At 45.8% G+C, this 25,089-nt stretch overlaps 1 protein-coding gene across 1 annotated transcript in view; it reads left to right on the forward strand.

The window, feature by feature from the left end:
- SLC25A43 (solute carrier family 25 member 43) overlaps window positions 1–12,250 on the forward strand; it is a 49,908-nt gene extending 37,658 nt beyond the window's left edge. The window contains exons 4-5 of the mRNA XM_003812626.5: window positions 9,785–9,919; window positions 10,637–12,250. Of these exons, the coding sequence (XP_003812674.1) occupies window positions 9,785–9,919; window positions 10,637–10,837 (336 nt within the window). The 3' untranslated portion in view covers window positions 10,838–12,250. The remainder of the gene's footprint in view (window positions 1–9,784; window positions 9,920–10,636) is intronic.
- Window positions 12,251–25,089: the final 12,839 nt, after the last annotated feature.

Below are 25,089 nucleotides of genomic sequence, written 5' to 3' on the forward strand. Positions count from 1 at the left end.
TTCAGTCAAGAAATTTGGAAGATTGTTAACATCCTAAGACTGGATACAGATGGACCTTGATTTATCACAAGTTGATTATAATTGACCTGTTATGTAATTCGTGTTACTTAGTGTCTTTTTGTTTTAGTTGTGGGGAGCACCAGATTACAGAATGATTACCTTGACTCATGACCCAGGGCTCTTTACAATTCTTACCAGAAACTGGCAGATGATAAATCAGTCATCTTATTTGGTAGCAAAATAAGGAGGTTACTTTCCTGAATGAACATAAATTTCCTCTTTTCAATATTTCAGTCTTACATTAGCAGGAGGAACTTGAAGTCTTGTGATTAGGCAGATTCTTTGTAAGGGAAAAGGCGGCTTACTGTCCTTTTGGTAAAAGTTCTTTACTGATAGGGTAAAAAGGAAAGGAGGTTGAGTCCGAACAATGCTAAAGGAAACACTTTAAAGTAAGACATCCACTGAAGACCCCTAGCCATTTTGCCTACTGTAAAATAGAACCATCTACAATGTCTTGTGAAGAGAGAAATGAAATGAATTTTGATATTTGTTTTCTGCAAAGATTCTACATTACATTGTGTAAGTCTTGACCCACCATTTTTATAACTCATGCATAAAATTATGTGCAAATGCTTTAAAAATTCCAGCCCACTCTTATACTGAGCATTTTATGTACTCATTCAGCAAACCATTCATTGAGCACCAGTCATGTGTCAGCTGCTGCTTAAGGCACTAGAGATACGGAAATTAAAAAGACCCAGTCCTCACAGAGTTCACAGAACACTAGGAAAAACAGACATGTAAATTGGACATGATTACAGTACAATTGTGAAAGAGGTCTCTTTGAAAGAGTTGTCTGTATTTATTTACCATCTCCAGTCTTTCTTTTCCCATTCTCTCTCTTTTTTTTTTTTTTTTTTTGAGACAGAATCTCACTCTGTCGCCCAGGCTGGAGTGCAGTGGCACAATCTTGGCTCACTGCAACCTCCACCTCCCAGGTTCAAGCGATTCTCATGCCTCAGCCTCCCGAGTGGCTGGGATTACAGGCATCTGCCACCATGCCCGGCTAATTTTTGTATTTTTAGCAGAGACAGGGTTTTGCCATGTTGGCAAGGCTGGTTTCGAACTCCTGACCTCAGGTGATCTACTTGCCTTGGCTTCCCAAAGTGCTAGAATTAACAGGTGGGAGCCACCACGCCCAGCCCCCATTCTCTATTCTCTCTCTCTCTCTTTTTTTTTTTTTTTTTTTTGAGACAGAGTCTTACTCTGTTGCCCAGGCTGGAGTGCAGTGGCACAATCTCAGCTCACTGCAACCTCTGCCTCCCGGGTTCAAGCAATTCTCCTGCCTCAGCCTCCCAAGTAGCTGGGATTACAACCAGGCTGGGAGATTCAGCTTGTCCATTTCATGTTCTGTTTCTCACAATCATCTGTGTTTGCTTGTCACTGCACTTTAAAGAGAAGGCATAACTCAAAAGTTTCACCCTTCAACTTGATGGAGAATTATTTTTTATTTATTTATTTATTTATTTTTATTTTTATTTTTTTTTGAAACAGGGTTTTTCTCTGTTGCCCAGGCTGGATTGCCGTGGTGCAATCTCGGCTCACTGCAGCCTCAACTTCCTGGGCTCGGTCGATCCTCCTGCCTCAGGATCTACTCCCTCCTGAGTAGCTGGGACTACAGGTACATGCCATCATGCCCGGCTAATTTTTTTTTCTTTTGTAGAGATGAGGTTTCGTCATGTTGCCCAGGCTGGTCTTGGACTCCTGGGATCAAGCGATCTGCCAGCCTCAGCCTCCCAAAGTGCTGGAATTACAGGCATGAGCCACCGCGCCCAGCCATTCTATATTTTTAAAGCATAGAATATTGATTCTTTGAGCTGGATTAATGAGGAAAGATATAACAATCATTAATATAAAATAAAGAATTGTGAAACCTCGTTAATTTGCATGCCACTAACCTAAAATTGTAATAACCCAGGGCTTAGTAAGCAAATTAGTCATATAAACAGCATAACTATAGGGATATTTAAACTGTTTACCAAAAGAAGCTGCTTTTAAAGCCTGCTGAAGTACTTATTTATTACTAATAATGGCTAATATTATTGACACTTATAATGTTGCTGGCACTCTTCATTGTCTTATTTAATTTCCATAGCAACTCTAAGAGCTAGGTATTATCACTCCCATTTTTGAAATAAAGAAATTGAGGCCGGGCGCGGTGGCTCATGCCTGTAATCCCAGCACTTTGGGAGGCCGAGGTGGGTGGATCACGAGGTCGAGAGATCGAGATCACCCTGACCAACATGGTGAAACCCCATCTCTACTAAAAATACAAAAAAAGCCAGGCATGGTGGCAGGCACCTGTAATCCCAGCTACTTGGGAGGCTGAGGCAGGAGAATCGCTTGAACCCAGGAGGTGGAAGTTGCAGTGAGCCAAGATCGTGGCATTGCACTCCAGCCTGGGCAAAAAGAGTGAAACTGTGTCTCAAAAAAAAAGAAAAAAGAAAAAAAAAAAAGAAATTGAAGCTCAGAGAAGTTAAGGAACTCACTGGGTGCAGTGGCTCACGCCTGTAATCCCAGCACTTTGGCAGGCTGAGGTGGGTGGCTCACTTGAGGTCAGGAGTTTGAGACCAGCCTGGCCAACATGGCAAAACCCTGTCTCTACGAAAAATACAAAAATTAGCCAGGCGATGTGGCACGTGCCTGTAATCCCAGCTACTCAGGAGGTTGAGGCACAAGAATCGCTTGAAACCGGGAGGCAGAGGTTGCAGTGAGCCAAGATCATGCCACTGCACTGCAGCCTGGGTGACAGAGTAAGACCCTGTCTCCAAAAAAAAAAAAAAAAAAAAAGGAACTTGCTTAAGATCAAAAATAGCTAATGAGTAGAAGAGACAAGGGTTCCAATCCAGGTCTGTGTGATGCTGAAGCCCACAGGCAGAAGATTCGCACTCTACCTAGGCTTCCACAGATCACTCAACCATGCATGAAAGTAAGGCCTGAAAAGTGTCTCTACTAGGTTGCCCTTCATTAATCTAGTTCCAGTCATGTATAATAAAATGGAGTGTCTTTCCAAAATTTCATAATTTAGATTTCACTCATTTAGGCCGACTTCCCCCCTATACATACCCACTAGTTGGAATTAGTTGCCTTTTACTATATGCTGTATTGAATGTCCTTATAGTTGGGGGTCATGAGAAAAGCTAAAGTCTAACTTGGACAAGATGACGACTGGCATTGCCAGGGTTGTGCAGCAACAGTAGTGGGGTGGGGTGTCCTGCAAGGACATGAGTTACGTGGCTGTCAGGGGCATCATAAATTGTAGTGTAAAGCCTTGGAGCCTAGAGGCCAAGGTCACAGAGTCACCAGGAGGCAGGATCCTGGAGTACAGATTGCAGTGGCCCAGTAGGCACAGCATCTGGCCTCTAGGTCTGCCTCTGCTATGCACCAGCTGGGGGCTTTGGTTAAGTCGCTCTGCTTCTCCAGGTCATAGGTTTTTGTTTGTGAAACAAATAATTGGAAGGGAAGATCTTAGGGTCCATTTCAGATTGGGGTCTCTGGTTTAGGGATCTGCGTTATCAGAGTCTAAAGTAATCAAGTCCTTGGAGATCTAGTAATCAGAAGGAGAGCAAGAAAGAGCCAGCTTTCATTGTCAGGGGCAACAAAGAGGTGGCTCATGCCCATAATCCCAGCACTTTGGGAGGCCGAGGCAGGAGGATCACCTGAGGTCAAGAGTTTGAGGCCAGCCTGGCCAACATGGTGAAACCCCACCTCTACTAAAAGTACAAAAATTAGCTGGGTGTGGTGGCATGCACCTGCAATCCCAGCTACTCGGGAGGCTGAGGCAGGAGAATTGCTTGAATCTGGGAGGCAGAGGTTGCAGTGAGCCGAGATCAACCACTGCTCTCTAGCCTGAGTGACAGAGTGGGACTCCATCTCAAAAAAAAAAAAAAAGAAAAAGAAAGTCCAGAAAGCCTGGTTTGAATCAGTAAAATCGAGTTTTCACACTGCTTCACTGATTGTAATTCATTCTTCTACAGATTTTTAAGGAGGGTGGAAGAGAGAAAAGCTAAGTAAAATGTGGTCCTAGCCATCACAGGTCTCATAGTATCCTGAGGGAAAGAGACAGGAAACAACTAACTGGAATATAAAACAGAATAAAATGTGTTCATTACCTGCTGTATGACCTTGGTCAAATCACTTAACCTGTCCCTGAGCCTCAGTTTCCTCAACTGTAACAGACACATAAGCAGTCAATAAATGTCAGCAGCTATGCATCAGTAGTGGCAATAGTAATATGGACTACATGTGTAATATTTTGTACTATGCCGTTACATCTTAGTAAAATAGAACCATCTACAATGTCTTGTGAAGACAGAAATGAAATGAATTTTGATATTTGTTTTCTGCAAAGATTCTACATTACATTGTGTAAGTCTTGACCTACCGTTTTTATAACTCATGCATAAAATTATGTGAAAATGCTTTAAAAATTCCAGCCCACTCTTATACTGGGCATTTTATGTACTCATTCAGCAAACCATTCATTGAGCACCAGTCATGTGTCAGCTGCTGCTTAAGGCACTAGAGATACGGAAATTAAAAAGACCCAGTCCTCAGAGTTCACAGAACACTAGGAAAAACAGACATGTAAATTGGACATGATTACAGTACAATTGTGAAAGAGGCCTCTTTGAAAGAGTTGTCTATATTCACCATCTCCAATCTTTCTCTTCCCATTCTTTTTTTTTTTTGAGACAGAGTCTCACTCTGTCGCCCAGGCTGGAGTGCAGTGGCGCGATCTCAGCTCACTGCAACCTCCACCTCCCGGGTTCAAGTGATTCTCATGACTCAGCTTCCTGAGTAGCTGGGATTACAGGCACCCACCACCATGCCCAGCTCATTTTTGTATTTTTAGCAGAGACAGGGTTTTGCCATGTTGGCCAGGCTGGTCTCGAACTCCTGACCTCAGGTGATCCACTTGCCTTGGTCTCCCAAAGTGCTAGAATTACAGGCGTGAGCCACCATGCCCAGCCCGATTCTCTCTTGAGTCCATTCCAGTCAGACTTTTGCTCCACCACCCAATAAACTTCTCTTTTATTTTTTGAGACATGGACTCACTCTATCGCCCAGGCTGGAGTACAGTGGCACAATCATGGTTCACTGCAGCCTCAACCTCATGGGCTCAAGCAACCCTCCCACCTCAGCCCCCCCAAGTAACTGGGACTATAGGTGTGCACCACCACACCCAGCTAATTTTTATATTTTTTGCAGAGATAGGGGTCCCACTGTGTTGCCCAGGCTGGTCTTGAACTCCTGGGCTCAAGCAATCCTCCCCCCATGGCCTCCCAAAGTGCTGGGATTGCACATGTGAGCCACTGCACCCAGCCAAAACTTCTCTTTTTATGATAACCAGTGACCTCCATGTGTTTAGATCCAATGGTCACTTCTCAGTCTTCATCTTACTGGGCCCTCAGCAGCTCACCACTCCTCCTTGACATAACACCTTCACTTGGCTTCCTGGACACCACACTTTCCTTTTCCTTCTTCACCAACTGCTCCTTCTCAGTCTTCTTTGCGGGGTCTAATGTGGAAGTATCCCCAGGCTCAAGCCCTAAGTGATCTCATCTGGTCTCCTGGCTTTAAATACCACCCATGTACTGATGACTCCCTAATTATGTCTCCGGCCCTGACCTCTCCCCTGAACTCCAGACTCATGTAGCCAACTCTCCATCTCCATTTGAATGGCTAACAAGCATTGCGCAGTTGAACTCCTGATGTTTTCACCCACCCTCAAAAAACAAAAACAAAAAGCCAACCTGCTTCTCCCATAGCGTCCTCCATCTCAGTTCATGGCACTTCTGTCTATCCCGTCACTTAGGCCAGAAACTTTAGAGCCATCCTTGACTCTCCTCTCACACCCTCATCCAGTCCATCAGCCAATCCTGTTGACTCTACCTTCAGAATATATCGAGTCTGATCACTGCTCACCACTCCACCACTAGCATCCCAGTCCAAGCTACCGTCATCTCTTGCCTAAATTACTCTAGTAATCTCCTAACCAGTCTCCATCCTACTTTTCCCTCCATTCTTGAGTCTTTTTCAACACAGCAGCCAGTGATCATGTGAAAATATAAATTAGGTCATGCCATTCTTCTATTCATAACCCCCCCCCCCAGTGACCAGTCTTCTCAGTAAAAGCCAAAATTCTTACTGTGTGCCCTACCAGCCTTATACAACATAGCCACCATTTACTTTTGTGAAGTCATATCCCATTACTCTCTATTTTGTTCATTCCATTACCACCACATTGGCCTCCTCATTGCCTCTGTAACACCCCGGACATGCTCCTGTCCCAGGGCCTTTGAAGATATCTGTACAACTTGCTTCCTCACTTCCTTCAGATCTCCAAAAAGCCATCTTCTTGGTGAGGTCTTCTCTGATTACCCTAATAAAAACTTCAGCATCCTCCAGACACTCCTTATGTTCCCCCTGCTTTTATTTTATCCAGAGCACTCACCTCCTCTTAGTATTTGGCGTAATTTACTTATTTATTTTCTTTCTTTGTCTTGTCTTCCCCTGCAATTAGAATTTCAGCTTTATAGGAACAGGGACTTTTGTCTGTTTGGTTCACTAATGTATCCTGAGTGTCGGGCATATAGTAAGTATCAATAAATATGCAAATAAATGAATAGTCTTTAGAGGAGATAATGGGAGTATAAAAAAGAGCTAAGGAGTGCAGTCAGTATGATTGGGGTGAGTGATGCTTTTCATGTTGGAAAAGTTGTCATGAAGGGCCTTACATGTCATTCTAAGGAGCTTAGATTTTATCCTATAGGCGGTAAAATGTCAGTAAAGTAGTCAGTGGTCTGAATTGGAATTTTAGAAATGCGTTCTGGCTGTAGTATAAAGAATGAGGCCGGGCACGATGGCTCATACCTGTAATCTCAGCACTTTGGGAGGCCGAGGCAGGTGGATCACCTGAGGTCAGGAGTTCAAGACCAGCCTGCCCAACACAGGGAAACCCCATCTCTACTAAAAATACAAAAATTAGGCAGGTGCGATGGCATGCACCTGTAATCCCAGCTACTTGGGAGGCTGAGGCAGGAGAATCGCTTGAACCCAGGAGGCAGAGGTTGCAGTGAGCCGAGATCGTGTGACTGCACTCCAACCTGAGCAACAGAGCGAGACTCTGTCTCAAAAAAAAAAAGAAGAAGGAGAATGAATTGGAGGCTGGGTGTAATGGCTTATACCTGTAATCCTAGCACTATGGGAGGCCAAGGTGGGAGGATCACGTGAGCCCAGAAATTCAAGACCAGCCTGGGCAACATAGGGAAACCCTGTCTCTACAAAAAATATAAAATTAGCAGGGCATGGTGGCACATGCCAGTAGTCCCAGCTACCAGGGAGGCTAAGGTGGGAGGATCACCTGAGCCCAGGAGGTTGAGGCTGCAGTGAGCCGTGATTGCACCATTGCACTCCAGCCTGGGTAACAGAGCGAGACTCTGTCTCAAAAAAAGAAAGAAAAAAGAAAAGAAAAGAATTGAAAAGGACAAGAGTGGGTCCAAGAGGCCAGTAACAGACTGCTACAGTAATGCACACATGAGATGGTGGTAGCCTGAATTATGGGAGTGCCAGTGGGGATGGAAAGGAGGATTGCTTGGATAGGGCAGTAAGGGTGGGCGAAATGAAGGAATTCCAGGTTTCTGGCTTGGGGTAGCTTGTTAAAGACTTGGGCCATTCATCACTGAGATAAGAAATACAGAAGAAAGAATAAATCTGACACTGTCAAGAAGAAAGGCAACGATAGATTCTAGGTGTGTCGAGTTTTGAGTACTTGTGTACTATCCAGGTAGAGCTGCCCAGTAGGCAGTTAGGTGCTTGGTTTTGGAGGTCAGTGGGAGGTCAGAGCCAAAGTTAAAGATTTGGGAGCCATCTGCCTGTAGGAGGTGTTTAAAGCAAAAGCTATGGTAGAATTTCCTAGAAAAGGTATATAAATTGAGGAGGACCAAAAGAGTTCCTGGTTATCAGTGCCAAATATTGCCCCCTAAGAAATCCAGTAATAATATAGCCAAAAAGAGCCACTGGATTTGGAAACCAGGAGGTCGACAATGGAATACATTTCATTTATTCAAATGTTTATTAAATATCTACTATGTGTTAAGAATACTAAGGATACAGAAGTCAATAAAACAGATCAAAAAATCCCTCCTTACATGTAGCTGAAATTCTAGTTGCAGAGAAGGAGCAGATAAATAAAGGAAATAAATAAGTAAATTATTCCAAATATTAAAAGGCAGTGAATGCTCTGAAGGTTAGATAAGCTGCCTAGGGTCGCAGGGCCAAGTAAGTGAAGAAACTAGGACTAGAAACGAACCTGCTCAACTCCAGAGTTGTGCTCTTCTTACTGTTGTACCACACCTCCTCTCCCACATCGATAATCTTGGTTCCATTGCCACAGAATGCCATATAGCCCCAACTAAACGTTTCAGAAACAAACCAAAGTATGTGTATAGCTTAATCTAAACTCAACACCATTTCTGAAAGCCAGCTCTGAGGGGACATCCCCTTCACAGTGGACAGGTAGTACCAGTTTTATATGTAGATGGTATATTGAAAAGTCATTTCATCTGATCGTAAAATTATTTTTCTAAGAGGATGGCTGGGTGCAGTGGCTCACGCCTGTAATCCTAGCACTTTGGGAGGCCAAGGCAGGTGGGTCACTTGAGGCCAGGAGTTTCAGACCAGCCTGGCCAACATCGTGAAACCCCATCTCTACTAAAAATATAAAAATTAGCCAGGTGTGGTGGTGTGCACCTGTAGTCCTAGATACTCAGGAGGCTGTGACAGGAGAATCGCTTGAACCCGGGAGGTAGAGGCTGCAGTGAGCCGAGATCATGCCACTGCACACCAGCCTGGGCAACAGAGTGTGAGACTCTGTCGCAAAAAAATAATAATATTAAAGGAGAAAACGTTCCTTTCAGAGATGGAGCATTTTGGTAATAATAGGGTTCCATCAGGATGGCTCTGAAGGTGGTGATGATGTCCACGGGGTGGCCAAAATGGTATAAAGGTGAGGATCACTGAAGCCGAAGGCCAGAAACTGGTCATGGGCTGGGTCATCTTTATAGATGCCAAAGTTACCTAAGATGATGGCGAGGCTAGGAGAGGGTGAGCCACCAGGTATCACAGTCTTCAATGAACGTGGAAGAGTGGCCAGATTAGTAGATAATAGCAGGCCAAGGAGTATGGTTCAGTGACATCAGCCCCAGCTAAGTGCTTCTGTCGTGAGAGTGAAGGAGGAAGGGTTTGGGAACAGCAACAGAGAGCGAGAAGAATGCCACCATCACAATGCTCCCCACCCTGTCACATCTGTGAGGTGGAGAAATGAACAGCCTCCGCTTGGGAGCTTCACAGGGGAAGGACCAGTAAAGACAAGGAAACAGAATACTTTAAAAAGGCTAAGGGCATGGGATTATGTTTATCATGTCCAGAAGGCACAGGTTGGGAGGGAATGTAAGTATGAAATTGAATCTGTCCCAAATGTCTGCTTCCTTCCAGGCAAAATAAACGACAAATATATGGACAGGGTATCATGATTGTATTGCATGTTAATATCCGTTCTAAGCCCACAGAACAAGAAGAACCCCACAGCAGCCATTCTTTGCCATCATCTTGGCCAGGAACCCAGCATCCAGAATGTAGACTTGAGACCCTGGCTCCTTCCACTAGGACATTTATTTCCTAATGTTTCAATCACCTCATCCCAGCTTCTGTTTCCTGTCAGGCTCAGAGCCCCTACCTCCCACACAGTGGAGGAGTAGATGTCCATTTCTCAGGAGCAGTGGACTGCTTCCGGCAGATAGTGAAGGCCCAGGGGGTCCTGGGGCTCTGGAATGGATTGACAGCCAATTTACTGAAGGTGAGAAGAGCCACCAGCCTCCGCTGCTCCCCTGCCTCTTCCAATTCTACCCTCTTCCTTTGTCACCCCCAACCCCTACTAGTTTGCTTGGAAAACCCCCTCTAGCACTAATGGGTAGCACAAGGCCCATGAATGCACACTGTCAGCCCCGTAGAGAGGGGAACCTGTGCAGTGGTGGAGTATCTTATACCCCATTCCAGAGGAGCTGAGCATTTAGTGCAGAGATACTTAATGTGGAGGTTCATGGGCCCCTAAGGGGAACCTAACCCCTCATCCTAAAATTCTATGCAAAAATGTATGTGTATATGCATATGTGCATCATATTCCCAAAGAACTCCATGACAAAAAAAAACAAACAAACAAACAAAAAAAACGTTAAGCACTCTGGACTAACCTTGCACTAGCTGGCATGTAAATGATTCCAGTCAAGGCCAACATATAGTGACAGGTAGTATCAGATAGTCTGCGTGCATATGACCCAGATCTAGTGCCTCCCAGGCAGGTCATGCCCTTCAATCACTGTCATTCCTCTCCCAACCCACACTGAGCCAGCTTTCCTTTTGCCATCTTTCCTGATTCCAAAAAGAGTTACCATTTGTATTGCCACCGCCATTATCTCACTTTACAAGATAATTTACCCTGATCCAAGTTGACTGCAGACACATTGATGTTTTCTTTTTAAGAACTTAACTTGATTTTCATTTTTGGTTTTAACAGATAGTTCCATATTTTGGAATTATGTTTAGCACCTTTGAGTTCTGCAAGAGAATCTGTCTTTATCAAAATGGTTACATTCTGTCTCCACTGAGCTATAAATTGACCCCAGGAGTCGATCAGAGTTTGCAGCCCCAGGAATTACGAGAATTAAAGAAGTTCTTCAAAACGAGAAAACTGAAGCCTAAAAAACCAACTCTATAAAATGGAATGGAACTAGAAGTGCACTGACTGACAGCATGTTGCAATCACAGATAAATGTAGCCTCATAACTGTGCACCTGAGGAGGGATGAGAAGCTACTGCTATCTGCTGCTCTGGGAAATGAGATGGTTTGGCCATGCACCACCTCAGATCTCCAAACTGATGTCCCTGTGAACACCTGCACTATGAGAAGGTTTCCCAACAAGAGTGTATCATGATGGCATTCCACGAGATTTTATAACCAGAGTCTAGCAGTGATAAAATGTACAATTTACGCTCTGAATAGAAACATGACACCAAAGAAAGGGCATTGCCATGACATCTCAAAGCAACAGGTAATTGAAGTGGCTGAGTGGATACCATGTTGTGAGGTCAGCCACTGGGTCACTTGTAGTCAATGCAAAGCTTGCACAAACCAACATCAGCCTAGTTTCACTCAGTTTGACCTGAGACTTTCCAATACAATCTGTTGTTTTGTTTTGTTTTTAGAGACAGGGTCTTGCTCTGTCACCCAGACTGGAGTACAATGACACAATCATAGCTCACTGCAGCCTTGAACTACTGGGCTCAAGACATCCTCCTGCTTCAGCCTCCAGAGAGTTGGGACCATAGGTGCACACCACCACACCTAGCTAATTTTTGGGGGAGGTCTTGCTATGTTGCCCAGGCTGGTCTTGAACTCCTGGGCTCATGCAATCCTCCTGCCTTGGCCTCCCAAAGCGCTAGGATTAGAGGTGTGAGCCGCTGCACCCTGCCCCAGTACAATCTTTCTTGAACTCAAATTTTTGCTGACATCTGAGTGCACACACCACAGTGTAAATTATGCCTTATCAGAATCTAAATGAAAATAGCGAACATTTAAAAGCTATCACCATTGTAGTAGAATCATCCTTCTTTTTTGAAATTTGAAGCATCCCAGGCTTAAAATCTTGTGTTTCAGAAAGACAGTTTATATCATGACTGCTTAATTATCCCCCCAAAGACCTTCTGATTGAAGTCATGTACAGTTCAGTGGCCTAAATTCTCTGCCTTTTTAACTTGCTTTGCAAGCCTACTCTGAAAATAAGTTATTTAGTCAAGTTATTCTCAAAGATGTCCCAGTTGCCTAGAAAGGATCAAATGGAACATTTGACACACATACTCAAAAAAATGTAACTGACTATAAACACTTTAACCTAATCATCTGTATCAAACTTTCTAAAAATCAAATCTCAGGATTGTTCCACTTTAGAGATTCTATGTAAAGTTTATATAACTATACTTGTCAAATAGCACCTATCTATGCATTTAAAAATGCATTAATATCTAACATAAAATTGTTAATTTATACACACACATACACTCATACATAGAGAGAGATTTTCGGTATGTTGCAAGTATTTTTTCCGATTAAATTTATTTTCCAAAGAAAAAATGATGTGTTGGTCATTTATTGCTAGTCTGAGTTATAAAACTATGGTTAAATACATATTGGCCAAATCTGTAAACTCTCAAAGCCTTATCCTATTTAAGTATACCAAAATAATTCACTTTTCCAACTGCTGCGGCATTCTGTTTTATGGAGAATGGCAGTTAACACACACACACATGGAAATCTCATCTGTAACTCAATCTGTTAGAGTTTGGAGGGTGGCAGATTCTTTACCCAAAGTGAATAGTTCATGTTTATTACTCTTTATTTTCCTTGAAACAGACAACTTTTCAAACAGTTCTGAAAGCTGCAAAAATATTTTTTACTTTTTTTAACTATAAAATCCTAACCTCACATTATTTCATGATAATATCTTGTGTATTCTTCCACAAGTAATTTTTTTTTTTTGAAAAAAAATTGTCACCCAGGCTGGAGTCCAATGGCGCGATCTCAGCTCACTGGAACCGCCTCCCGGGTTCGAGCAGTTCTCCAGCTTCAGCCTCCCGAGTAGCTGGGATTACAGGCGCCTGCCACCATGCCTGGCTAATTTTTGTATTTTTAGTAGAGACAGGGTTTCACCATGTTGGCCAGGCTGGTCTCGAACTCCTGACCTTAGGTGATCTGCCCACCTCTGCCTCCCAAAGTGCTGGGATTACAGGTGTGAGCCACCACACCCTGCCCTTCCACAAGTATTATTAAATAGATAGCTAAACTCTTGCAGTTGTCATGCACAGAAATGTTTTCTGAGCTGCAGTTTTGATTTTTTCTTCATTAAATTAAGTGGGGAAAATAATACGCCTGATTTTTCTAATTTCAGAAGAACTCTAAAACTCTTGTTCTATTTCTAAAATAAACTTCCAGCTAATTTCATTTTCTTTGGATTATGAAGAGAGAGTTCTGCCTTTCTGCTTTATGACTGACAGTGAGCACCACACTGGACTAAGTACTTGAGAAGGATTATAAAGATGTGTGATGCAATGTTGACTCAGGAGGAATTTATGGTCTTGAGGAACAAATCATACCTACATATATGAAATGACTATGATTACAAAGCAAATACAAGCAAAGGCATGATAATGTAGTATGAACTGTTCATAAGATTGCCAAGAAGCTCTATACAAACTTAGTGAATAAAAAACTAAAGGGATCATCACATGGGAGAGAGACTAGTGATCAACAGGGATTTGGGGAGGTTGTGAGTCTTTTTTTTTTTTTTTTGAAACAGAGTCTCGTTCTGTTGCCCAGCCTGGAGTGCAGAGATGCAATCTTGGCTTACTGCAACCTCCACCTCCTGGTTCAAGTGATTCTCGTGCCTCAGCCTCCTGAGTGGCTGGGACTACAGGCGCCTGCCACCATGCCCAGCTAATGTTTGTATTTTCTTGGTAGAGATGGGGTTTCACCATGTTGGCCAGGCTGGTCTTGAACTCGTGACCTCAGGTGATCCACCTGCCTCAGCCTCCCAAAGTGCTGGGATTACAGGCATGACCCACCGCACCCAGCCATGAGTCTTGAACTAAGTTTTGAAAGAAGTTAAGGGATATGTATTGGTCACGAATAGGAAGGCATTGCAGGTTAAAGGCAGGGCATTGCAGCATCACAGAGATGGAAACAAGCAAAAGTGGGTCACAGCAAGAAAAGTGGCTTTGTGCATTTATTCAATAACTGCTAGGCACTACAGACACAGTGGCACAAAAGGCAGATAAGGTCCTTGCCTTCAAGGAGCTTACACTCTAGTGAGAGTGGCAGTCAATAAACAAGTAAACTAATAAATAATTTAGGTAATCATGGACTGTGATGTTATGAAGGTGCTTATATACAGGGTGCTTTATTAGAGAATTATGTGGAGGTAAGGGGAATATTTTATTTTTGGTTTTTGTTTTGAGACAAGGTCTCGCTCTGTCGCCTAGGCTGGAGTGCAGTGGCGCTATTTCAGCTCACTGCAACCTCTGTCTCCCCGGCTGAAGTCACAGGGGAATATTTTAAATCAGGCAGCCAGAGAAGGCCACTCTGACAGGTGACATTTGAGATGAGACCAGAAGGATGAGAATGAGCCAACTATGCAAAGAACCAGGGAGAGCTGGTCAAAGTGCAGTGGTGTTTACAAGTAATTGACCACAATCAGCTACAGATTTCTTTGTTCCTTCCCACTCCCACTGCTTCACTTGACTTGCCCTAAAAAAAAAAAGAAAAAAAGAAGGGCTGGGCGCGGTGGCTCACGCCTGTAATCCCAGCACTTTGGGAGGCCAAGGCAGGCGGATCACTTGGTCAGAAATTTGACACCAGCCTGGCCAACATGGTGAAACCCCGTCTCTACTAAAAACACAAAAATTAGCTGGGCCTGGTAGCACACACCTGTAATCCCAGCTACTCAGGAGGCTGAGGCAGGAGAATCCCTTGAACCCGGGAGGCGGAGGTTGCAGTGAGCCGAGATCGCACCACTGCACTCCAGCCTGGGTGACAGAGCAAGACTCCGTCAAAAAAAAGAAAGAAAGAAAGGACAGAAAGGAAAGAAAGAGAGACAGAGAAAGAAAGGAAAGAAAGGAAAGAAAGAAAAGAAAGAAAGGAAAAGAGAAAGAAAGAAAGAAGAAAGAAAGAAAGAAAAGAAAGAAAGAAAGAAAGAAAGAAAGAAAGAAAGAAAGAAAGAAAGAAAAAGAAGAGAAAGAAAGGAGAGAAAGAACGAGGGAGAAGAGCATTCCTGGAAAGAAGAGAAAGAAAGAAAGGAGAGAAAGGACGAGGGAGAAGAGCATTCCTGGCAGAGGGAAGAACAAGCGCAGAAGTGTGGCAGTGGGAAAGCCTTGGTGAACAGAAAGGAGGCGAGGGTAGCCAGAGTGTGGTGAGAGAGTGGGATGAGATGAGATTGGAGAGAGACAGCCAGGTCTTATGTGGCCACGTGGGCCAGAACAAGAAGTTAAATTTTATTCTAAATGCTGTGGGGAGGCATTGAAGGTTTTTAAGCAGAAAAGCGATATAATCTGACTTTGATTTTTATAAGATTACTCAGTTGCTGTGTGGAGAATGGATTGGAGGGAAGCAAGGCTGTGAGTGAGAAGACCAGTTAAGAAGCGATTTCGGAAGTCCAAGCAAGAAAGGATGGCTTGGACTAGAATGGTGGCAATAAAGATGGAGAGGAATGAATGAGTTCAAGATGTATTTTGAAGGTGGACTCAGCATGATTTGCTGAAGGATTGAATATAGGGAGTTAAAGAAAGGAGTCAAGGGTGGCACCTAGGTTTTTGGTTTTTGTTTTTCTGAGACAGGATATCACTCTGCTCCCCCAGGCTGGAGTGCAGTGGCGCAGTGGCGCAATCTCGGCTCACTGCAACTTCCGCCTCCCAGGTTCAAGCAATCCTCCCGCCTCAGCCTCCCAAGTAGCTGGGATTATAGGCATGCACCACCACGCCCAGCTAATTTTTGTATTTTTTGTGGACATGGGATTTCACCATGTTGCCCAGGCTGGTCTCGAACTCCTGAGCTCAAGTGATCAAGGCCTGCCTCGGCCTCCCAAAGTGCTGGGATTACAGATGTGAGCCACCGAGCCTGGCTGGTTTTTGCCTTTTGACTTGAGAACAGGTAGATGATCTTGCCATTTGCTGATGTGAGGAAGACTGAGGAGGGACAGAGTTTTGGTGGGGAGGAATTCAAAGTTCTGTTTTGGACATGTTAAATTCAAAATGCCCATGAGACATCCAAGTAGAGAAGTAGACAGTGGGCTGGAGCACATGCTGTCTGTGTAATTGTCCAAACCAGTCGTGGTAAGCAGAATAATGGCCCTCACCAAAGATGTCCACACCTTAACCCCCAGAACCTGTGAGTATGTTACCTTTCATGACAAAAGAGACTTTGCAGATGTGATTACTGTTACAGACATTGAGATGGAGGGATTCTCCTGGATTCATTGGGTGGGCCCCTAATCACAATCCTTAAAATCACAAGTGGGGCCAGGCACGGTGGCTCACGGCTGTAAACCCAGCACTTTGGGCGGCCAAGGCGGGTGGATCATTTGAGGTCAGGGGTTTGAGACCAGCCTGGCCAACATGGTGAAACCCCACCTCTACTAAAAATACAAAAATTAGCCGGGTGTGGTGGCACACACCTGTAATTCCAGCTACTCAGGAGGCTGAGGCAGGAGCATCGCTTGAACCTGGGAGGTGGAGGTTGCAGTGAGCCAAGATCACACCACTACAATCCAGCCTGGGGGACAGAGTGAGACTTTGTCTCAAAAAAAAAAAAAAAAAAAAATCACAAGTGGAAGAGGAAGACAGAAGAATGGGTCAGGGAGATGCAAGGATGGAAGAAGAGGCAGGAGAAATGAGGCCTGAGAAGAACTGGACTCGCCACTGCTGGCTTTGAAGACAAAGGTTTCCAGGTGCCAAGAAATGGGTATGGCCTCTAGAAGCTGAGCATGACCCTCAGCTGACAGCCAGCAAGGAAACAAAGGACTTCAGCCCTACAGTCACAATGAACTGAACTCAGCCAAGAAGCTGAATAAGCAAGCTAACCAATTCACCTCTGGAGCCTCCAGAGCGGCATGCAGGCCTGCCGACACTTCGATTTTGGCCCAGTGAGACCCACGTCAGACTTGTGACTACAGAACTACAAGCTAATAAATTTGTGTTGTTTAAGCCAATGCATTTGTGGTAATTTGTTATAGCAGCCATAGGAAACTAGTATATCAGAACATTATTGATAATTATTTCAGGATAATAGGGACAAGTCTAGAGTGTGGGGAAGAGTGATGACTGGAGATAGGAATTTGGGTGTCATCAGCAGATAGATGGCAAGGGACTAAGAGCAGCAAAGGAGTGGATGGGAAGAAACTTCTGGGGGAGTGGGAAGCAACAAAAACTGACACTCAGGATGGTGGCCAAAGAAAGGCCTCAAGGGACTTGAGGCCGGGCATGGTGACTCATGCCTATAATCCCCGCACTTTGGGAGGCCGAGGTGGGTGAATCTCTTGAGGTCAGGAGTTTGAGACCAGCCTGGCCAACATAGTGAAACCCCATCTCTACAAAAATACAAAAATTACCTGGGTGTGGTGGCAGGCGCATGTAATCCCAGATACTTGGGAGGGTGAGGCAGGAGAATTGCTTCAGCCCGGGAGGCGGAGGTTGCCGTGAGTTGAGATCACACCACTGCACTCCAGCCTGGGCAACAGAGCAAGACTCTGTCTCAAAAAAAAAAAAAAAAAAAAGATGGGACTTGAACCAGGCATGCTGACTTGAAGCCCTAGTACATTCTATTGTGATGCAGGTGCCTCTAATCTAATCACAAAGACAATGAGGAGGAAAAAAACAAGTATAACAACAATAGGAGACTGGAGAAGGGATAGACACGGGGAAAGTCGGGGCAAGTTGGGGCAAGTCGGGAAAAGTCGTGTACTAGCAGAAAGCAAAAATAAATTCTTCAGTCATTCGTATCTCTCCCTTTTGTTGTCATTGCTAGCCAAAAATAAAAGTAATATCCAAACTAACTGATATGATATTCAGGTCCATTTGGCAGCTGTTACTTAGGAACTGTCTAAAATATTCCAATGGGGCCAGGCACAGTGCCTCATGCCTGTAATCTCAGCACTTTGGGAGGCCAAGGTGGGAGGACTGCTTGAGTCCAAAGAGTTCAAGACAAGCTTGGGCAACATAGGGAGACCCTGTCTCTACAAAAAAAATTTAAGAATTAGCCAGAGGTGGTGGCAGGCGCCTGTGGTCCCAGCTAATCGAGAGGCTGAGGTGGGAGGGTCACTTGAGCCCAGGAGGTCAAGGTTGCAGTGACAGTGAGCCATGATCACGCCACTGCACTCCAGCCTGGGCGACAGAGTGAAACCTTATCTCAAAAATAAATATAAATAAATAAATAAAATATTACAATAGGATGATGGAAACGAGGGGGGTGTGTTTGACATACAGCAAAGCACATACAGCTATAGTAGTCATCAGAAGATAAATGCCACATATTAGATCCTGAAATAAATATTTTTGCTCACATCTCTAAAAGGAAACTTGAAATAAAATTTCATGTACTCATTATGTTTACTTTGGAATTAGAAGTTATACATCTTTATCAAAGATGAATCTCTGCTCCATTTTCAATAAGCTCACCTGGGGATCCTGATTGTTATACCAAGCTGCCTGATTTTATATATATCAAATCACATTTAATTATATAGATGCGATATGTAATTTTTCCCATAAAGTTATTTAGTCTTACTCAGACTAAAGTTGGAGATCCATAAAGCAAAATGTATATGTGCAGGGAGTGTTTTGTGTAAATTTAGGGGTATAAGTACAATTTTGTTATATGACTACATTGCTTAGTAGGGAGGTCTCGTCTTCATATAACCATCACTTGAATAATGTACATTTTACCCTGCACAGGTTTAGAAGCTAGTCACAGCTTATAAAATTTATTAAAATATGTCAAATATTTCTAAGTTAAATTTTTCTGAGTTAAATTATTTATATGCAATTGGGCCATATGCAGTGGCTCATGCCTGTAATCCCAGCACTTTGGAAGGCCGAGGCTGGTGGATCACTTGAGGTCAGGAGTTCAAGACCAGCCCAGCCAAGATGGTGAAACCCCATCTCTACTAAAAATACAAAAATTAGCCAGGCATGGTGGTGTGCGCCTGTAATCCCAGCTACCTGGGAGGCTGAGGCAGGAGAATCGCTTGAACTCGGGAGGTGGAGGTTGCAGTGAGCCAAGATCACACCACTGCACTCCAGGTTGGGCAACAGAGCAAGACATTATCTCAAAAAAAATTTATATACAATTGCATTTAAATGGTAACTAACCACCCCCATTGGGCAACATAGGGAGACCCTGTCTCTACAAAAAAATTTGAAAATTAGCCAGGGGTGGTGGCAGGCACCTGTGGTCCCAGCTAATCGAGAGGCTGAGGTGGGAGGGTCACTTGAGCCCAGGAGGTCAAGGTTGCAGTGCCTGATGTGGAGGAACTGGAACTCTCGTATCCCGCTGTTGAGAATGTAAAATGGTATAATCACTCTGGGAAAAAACTTGGGCAGGTCCTCAAATGGTTCAACATAGAGTTAACATGTGACCCAGTAATTCCACTCCTAGGTGACAACCCCAGAAATAAAAACATATGTCCACACAGAAACTTGTATAGGAAAGTTTATAGCAGTGTCATTCATAATAGGCAAAAAGTGGAAATGAGCCAATGTCCATCAAATGATGAATAAACAAAATGTGGGCCAGGCATGGTGGCTCATGCCTGTAATCCCAGCACTTTGGGAGGCCAAGGCGGGTGGATCACCTGAGGTCCAGGAGTTTGAGACCAGCCTGACCAACATGGTGAAACCCTGTCTCTACTAAAAATACAAAAATTAGCCAGGCATGGTGGTGCATGCCTGTAATCCCAGCTACTTGGGCAGCTGAGGTAGGAGAATCGCTTGAACCCAGGAGGCAGAGTTCACAGTGAGCCAAGATTGTGCCGTTGCACTCCAGCCTGGGCAACAAGAGCGAAACTCCATCTCAAAAAAAAAAAAAAAAAAAAAAGTGGCATATCTGTACAATGGAATACTACTTAGCAACAGAAAGTAAATAACTATTGATACACAAAACATGAATGAATCTCAAAGAGTAACATGCCAAGTGAGAGAAGCTAGACCCCAGAAAGAAGAGTGCATAATATATGATCTCATTTATACAAAATTCTAGGAAATGCAAAATTCTAGGAAACTAATCTATAGTTACAGAAAGCAGATCAAAGTTTGCTTGGGGATGGAGAGATTACAAAGGGGCACAAGAAAATTTTGTGTGGTAATGGATATGTTCATGATCTTAATTGTGATGGCTTCACATGTGTATACATGTGAAAAAACTTAGCAAATTGTGCACTATAAATATGTACAGTCTTATTGTCTGACAATTACACCTCAATAAGACTGTTGTTTTAAGCAGTTACCCATGGGCTGGAATCCACCAACTGTTGTTTTGTTTTGTTTTGTTTTGTTTTGTTTTGTTTGAGACAGAGTCTCACTCTGTCACCCATGCTGTAGTGCAGCGGTGCAATCACGGCTCAATGCAACCTCCACTTCCCTGGCTCAGGTGACCCTCCTGCCTCAGACTCCTGAGTAGCTGTGACTACAGGCATGCACCACCATGCCCAGCTAATTGTTTAATTTTTTCGTAGAGATGGGGTTTCACCCTGTTGCCCTGGCTGGTCTTAAACTCTGGGCTCACGATATCCTCCTGCTTTAGCCTCCCAAAGTGCTGGGATTATAGGTGTGAGCCACTATGCCCAGCTGTATTTTTCTTAAAATTAATAAAATCTAACACATATTAAATGCTGTTCTATGCACATATTATCTCATTTGCATGTGCCTACAGTCCTCTGAGGTATAGGCACTACTATCATTCTCATTTTACACCTGAAGAAATTGCAGTTTGGAGAGGTAAAGCAATTTACCCAAGACCTGACAGCTAGCGAATGGCAGAGCCAGAATTTAAACTTAAGCAACCTGGTTGCAGGGCCCACCCTCTTAACCACTGGGCTAAATTAGCTTTCTCTTCCTATTTGCCCCAGATTCCCAGACCCAGACGCTCAGATCCACTCACTCTTATAGATACAAAAGGACAGAGCCATAGAATCTTAGAATTGGAAAGGGTGTAGAACTCTCTTCCAGACCAACCCAGCGATCTCCCCCATAGCATCCCTAACAAGTGGCTATTCTGCCTCAACTTTTAGCCTTCCCAGTAACAAAAAGTTCACCCCATCGTATGGCAACCCATTCTACCTTTAAGTATCGCATATTTTACAAACTAATGTCTTTTTGAGCTGAAGTCTACCTTCATGAAACTTCTACCAGCGGGTTTAATTCCATATAGAATGTTTAATTTATGAAGACAGTTATGATGTCCTTCTTTCACCCAAAGCTCTTTCCCAGTTAAATATCTCTCATTCATTCAGCCATTTCTCATAATACATGATTTATAGACACTTCACTTTCCTGATTGCCTTGTTTGAATATGTTCCAGTTTGTTAATGTCCTCTTAAATGTAGCATCCAGAATTAAATGTAAAACTCTATGGGCTGGCCAACAGAAACCCAAGTGGAACTGAAAGTCCCTCTGATCTGGTCACTACCATTCTCTTAGTGCAACTCAAGACTCATTAGTATTTTTTGGCATTGTCAACCCACAGTGAACTAGGACCTAGTTCTCTTTTTCACACATGCTACCATTAAGCTCTATCTCCTCATCCTTAAATGTCTTGCACTAAATAGGGCATTAAAACCCTTTATTGCAATGCTTCCCATTTTATAAGCCTGGGTTTATTCTGGACTTTAGCCCTTATGACTCAATTCCTAGAGGTTTGTGATATTCTTTGGGCTTTGTCCTTGGAAGCATAGTCCTCCTTCTGTCATCTATACATGCACTTTGAAGATCTGAGCTCATCAGAGAATAATCTATAAGGACATGTAGTTTATTAGAAATCTCTCCCTTTTTAATTTATCATTGGAACTTTTCCAAATTCTACAGTTCTGAATTTTCAACGGGATCCCTCTCCCTTTTAAGCTATCTTTCTCTTTTGGTGTTAGGCCAGATCATACTTATCTTTTCTCTGATCCTTTTGAAGTCTACCTTACACATACACATACATACACCACACACACACACACACACGTTAATTAACCTATGTGACCATGCCCAGCAATTTTTTTTTTTTTTTTTTTTTTTAGTTTTTTTGCTTAACAGATATCCAGATGACAGGATCACTTTCCCCAAGATTCTTGTCACTTTCACTTTGCTAACCAAATCTTCCTTATTTATTATCAGGATTAAGCCCAGCTTAGCAATTTACCTCATTGCTTCTTTATTCTTTTGAGAACTGTAATTACACTGTATCAGCAAGAGAGCCAAGAATCTATCAGATGTTTTCTTAAATTTAAGATGGTCTTGATCAAAAAACAAGAGAAAGGAGGCGGCGATGAGAGGCTCGCACGCCTCCAGCCCGGCCCCGGCCCCCCGGGACGGAGAGCCGAGCAGCCCCGGCTCTGGGCTACGGACTATGGGCGAATAGCTCTGACCACCCGGCGAAGCATGCCGCCTGCCTTGGCCTCCCAAAGTGCCGAGATTGCAGCCTCTGCCGGGCCGCCACCCCGTCTGGGAAGTGAGGAGCGTCTCTGCCTGGCCGCCCATCATCTGGGACGTGAGGAGCCCCTCTGCCTGCCTACCCAGTCTGGAAAGTGAGGAGCGTCTCTGCCCGGCCGCCATCCCATCTAGGAAGTGAGGAGCGCCTCTTCCCGGCCACCATCCCATCTAGGAAGTGAGGAGCGTCTCTGCCCAGCCGCCCATCGTCTGAGATGTGGGGAGCGCCTCTGCCCCGCCGCCCCGTCTGGGAAGTGAGGAGCGCCTCTACCCGGCCGCGACCCCGTCTGGGAGGTGAGGAGCGTCTCTGCCCAGCCGCCCCGTCTGAGAAGTGAGGAGACCCTCCGCCTGGCAACCACCCCATATGAGAAGTGAGGAGCCCCTCCGCCCGGCAGCCACCCCGTCTGGGAAGTGAGGAGCGTCTCTGCCCAGCAGCCACCCCATCCAGGAGGGAGGTGGGGGTCAGCCCCCACCAGGCCAGCCACCCCGTCCGGGAGGGAGGTGGGGGGTCAGCCCCCCGCCCGGCCAGCCGCCCTGTCCGGGAGGGAGGTGGGGGGGTCAGCCCCCCACCCGGCCAGCCGCCCCGTCCGGGAGGGAGGTGGGGGGGTCAGCCCCCCGCCTGGCCAGCCACCCCGTCTGGGAGGGAGGTGGGGGGGGGTCAGCCCCCTGCCTGGCCAGCCGCCCCGTCCGGGAGGTGAGGGGCGCCTCTGCCTGGCTGCCCCTACTGGGAAGTGAGGAGCCCCTCTGCCCAGCCAGCCGCCCCGTCCGGGAAGGAGGTGGGGGGGTTCAGCCCCCCGCCCAGCCAGCCACCCCGTCCGGGAGGGAGGTGGGGGGGTCAGCCCCCTGCCAGGCCAGCCGCCCCGACCGGGAGGGAGGTGGGGGGGTCAGCCCCCCGCCCGGCCAGCCGCCCCGTCCGGGAGGTGAGGGGCGCCTCTGCCCGGCCGCCCCTACTGGGAAGTGAGGAGCCCCTCTGCCCGGCCAGCCGCCCCATCCGGGAGGGAGGTGGGGGGGTCAGCCCCCTGCCCGGCCAGCCGCCCCGTCTGGGAGGTGAGGGGCGCCTCTGCCCGGCTGCCCCTACTGGGAAGTGAGGAGCCCCTCTGCCCGGCCAGCCGCCCCGTCCGGGAAGGAGGTGGGGGGGTCAGCCCCCCGCCCGGCCAGCCACCCCATCCAGGAGGGAGGTGGGGGGGTCAGCCCCCCGCCCGGCCGGCCGCCCCGTCCGGGAGGTGAGGGGCGCCTCTGCCCGGCCGCCCCTACTGGGAAGTGAGGAGCCCCTCTGCCCGGCCAGCCGCCCCGTCTGGGAGGGAGGTGGGGGCGTCAGCCCCCCGCCAGGCCAACCGCCCCGACCGGGAGGGAGGTGGGGGGGTCAGCCCCCTGCCCGGCCAGCCGCCCCGTCCGGGAGGTGAGGGGCGCCTCTGCCTGGCCGCCCCTCCTGGGAAGTGAGGAGCCCCTCTGCCCGGCCAGCCGCCCCGTCCGGGAGGGAGGTGGGGGGGTCAGCCCCCCGCCCGGCCAGCCGCCCCGTCCGGGAGGTGAGGGGCTCCTCTGCCCGGCCGCCCCTACTGGGAAGTGAGGAGCCCCTCTGCCCGGCCACCGCCCCGTCTGGGAGGTGTACCCGGCAGCTCATTGGGAATGGGCCATGATGACAATGGCGGTTTTGTGGAATAGAAGCGGGGGAAAGGCGGGGAAGGGATTGAGAGATCGGATGGTTGCCATGTCTGTGTAGAGGGAGGTAGACACGGGAGACTTTTCATTTTGTTCTGTACTAGGAAAAATTCTTCTGCCTTGTGATCCTGTTGATCGGTGACCTTACCCCCAACTCTGTGCTCTCTGAAACATGTGCTGTGTCCACTCAGGGTTAAATGGATTAAGGGTGGTGCAAGATGTGCTTTGTTATACAGATGCTTGAAGGCAGCATGCTCGTTAAGAGTCATCACCACTCCCTAATCTCAAATACCCAGGGACACAAACACTACGGAAGGCCGCAGGGTCCTCTGCATAGGAAAACCAGAGACCTTTGTTCACTTGTTTATCTGCTGACCCTCCCTACACTATTGTCCTATGACCCTGCCAAATCCCCCTCTGTGAGAAACACCCAAGAATGATCAATAAAAATAAATAAATTAATAAAAAAAAAAAAAAAAAAAAGATGGTCTTAAAAATAAGAAAAAAGAATGTATCAGATATGTTGCTATCAGAATAACTTCCAGCAGATATTCAGATGTTCTATGTCTCTGATCACCCTTTCCTGTTCGTCTATGTGACAGTTTTATGAAATGCCATTCATACTTTTATTTATTTTATTTATTTTTTGAGATGGAGTCTCGCTCTGTCACCCAGGCTGGAGTGCAGTGGCACGATGTGGGTTCACTGCAACCTCTGCCTCCCGGGTTCAAGCGATTCTCCTGCCTCAGCCTCCTGAGTAGCTAGGATTACAGGCCTGAGTCACCGCACCTGGCTGATTTTTGTATTTTTAGTAGAGACGGGGTTTTACCATGTTGGCCAGGCTGATCTCAAACTCCTGACCGCAGGTGATCCACCTGCCTCGGCCTCCCAAAGTGCTGGGATTATAGGCGTGAGCCACCGCGCCCGGCCCCATTCATACTTTTAATCTGAGAAGTCTCTTGTATACTTCTACAACTATAATCACTTTCATTTCTCCGTTTCATTCTCACTGAATGCTTTTCACCCTCCAGCCAATGAATTACTAGTTATACCTTCTTGACATATTACTGCTCTCTTCTT

This window comes from Pan paniscus, chromosome X (assembly GCF_029289425.2).
Source record: "Pan paniscus chromosome X, NHGRI_mPanPan1-v2.0_pri, whole genome shotgun sequence".
NCBI classification, from domain to species: Eukaryota; Metazoa; Chordata; class Mammalia; order Primates; family Hominidae; genus Pan; species Pan paniscus.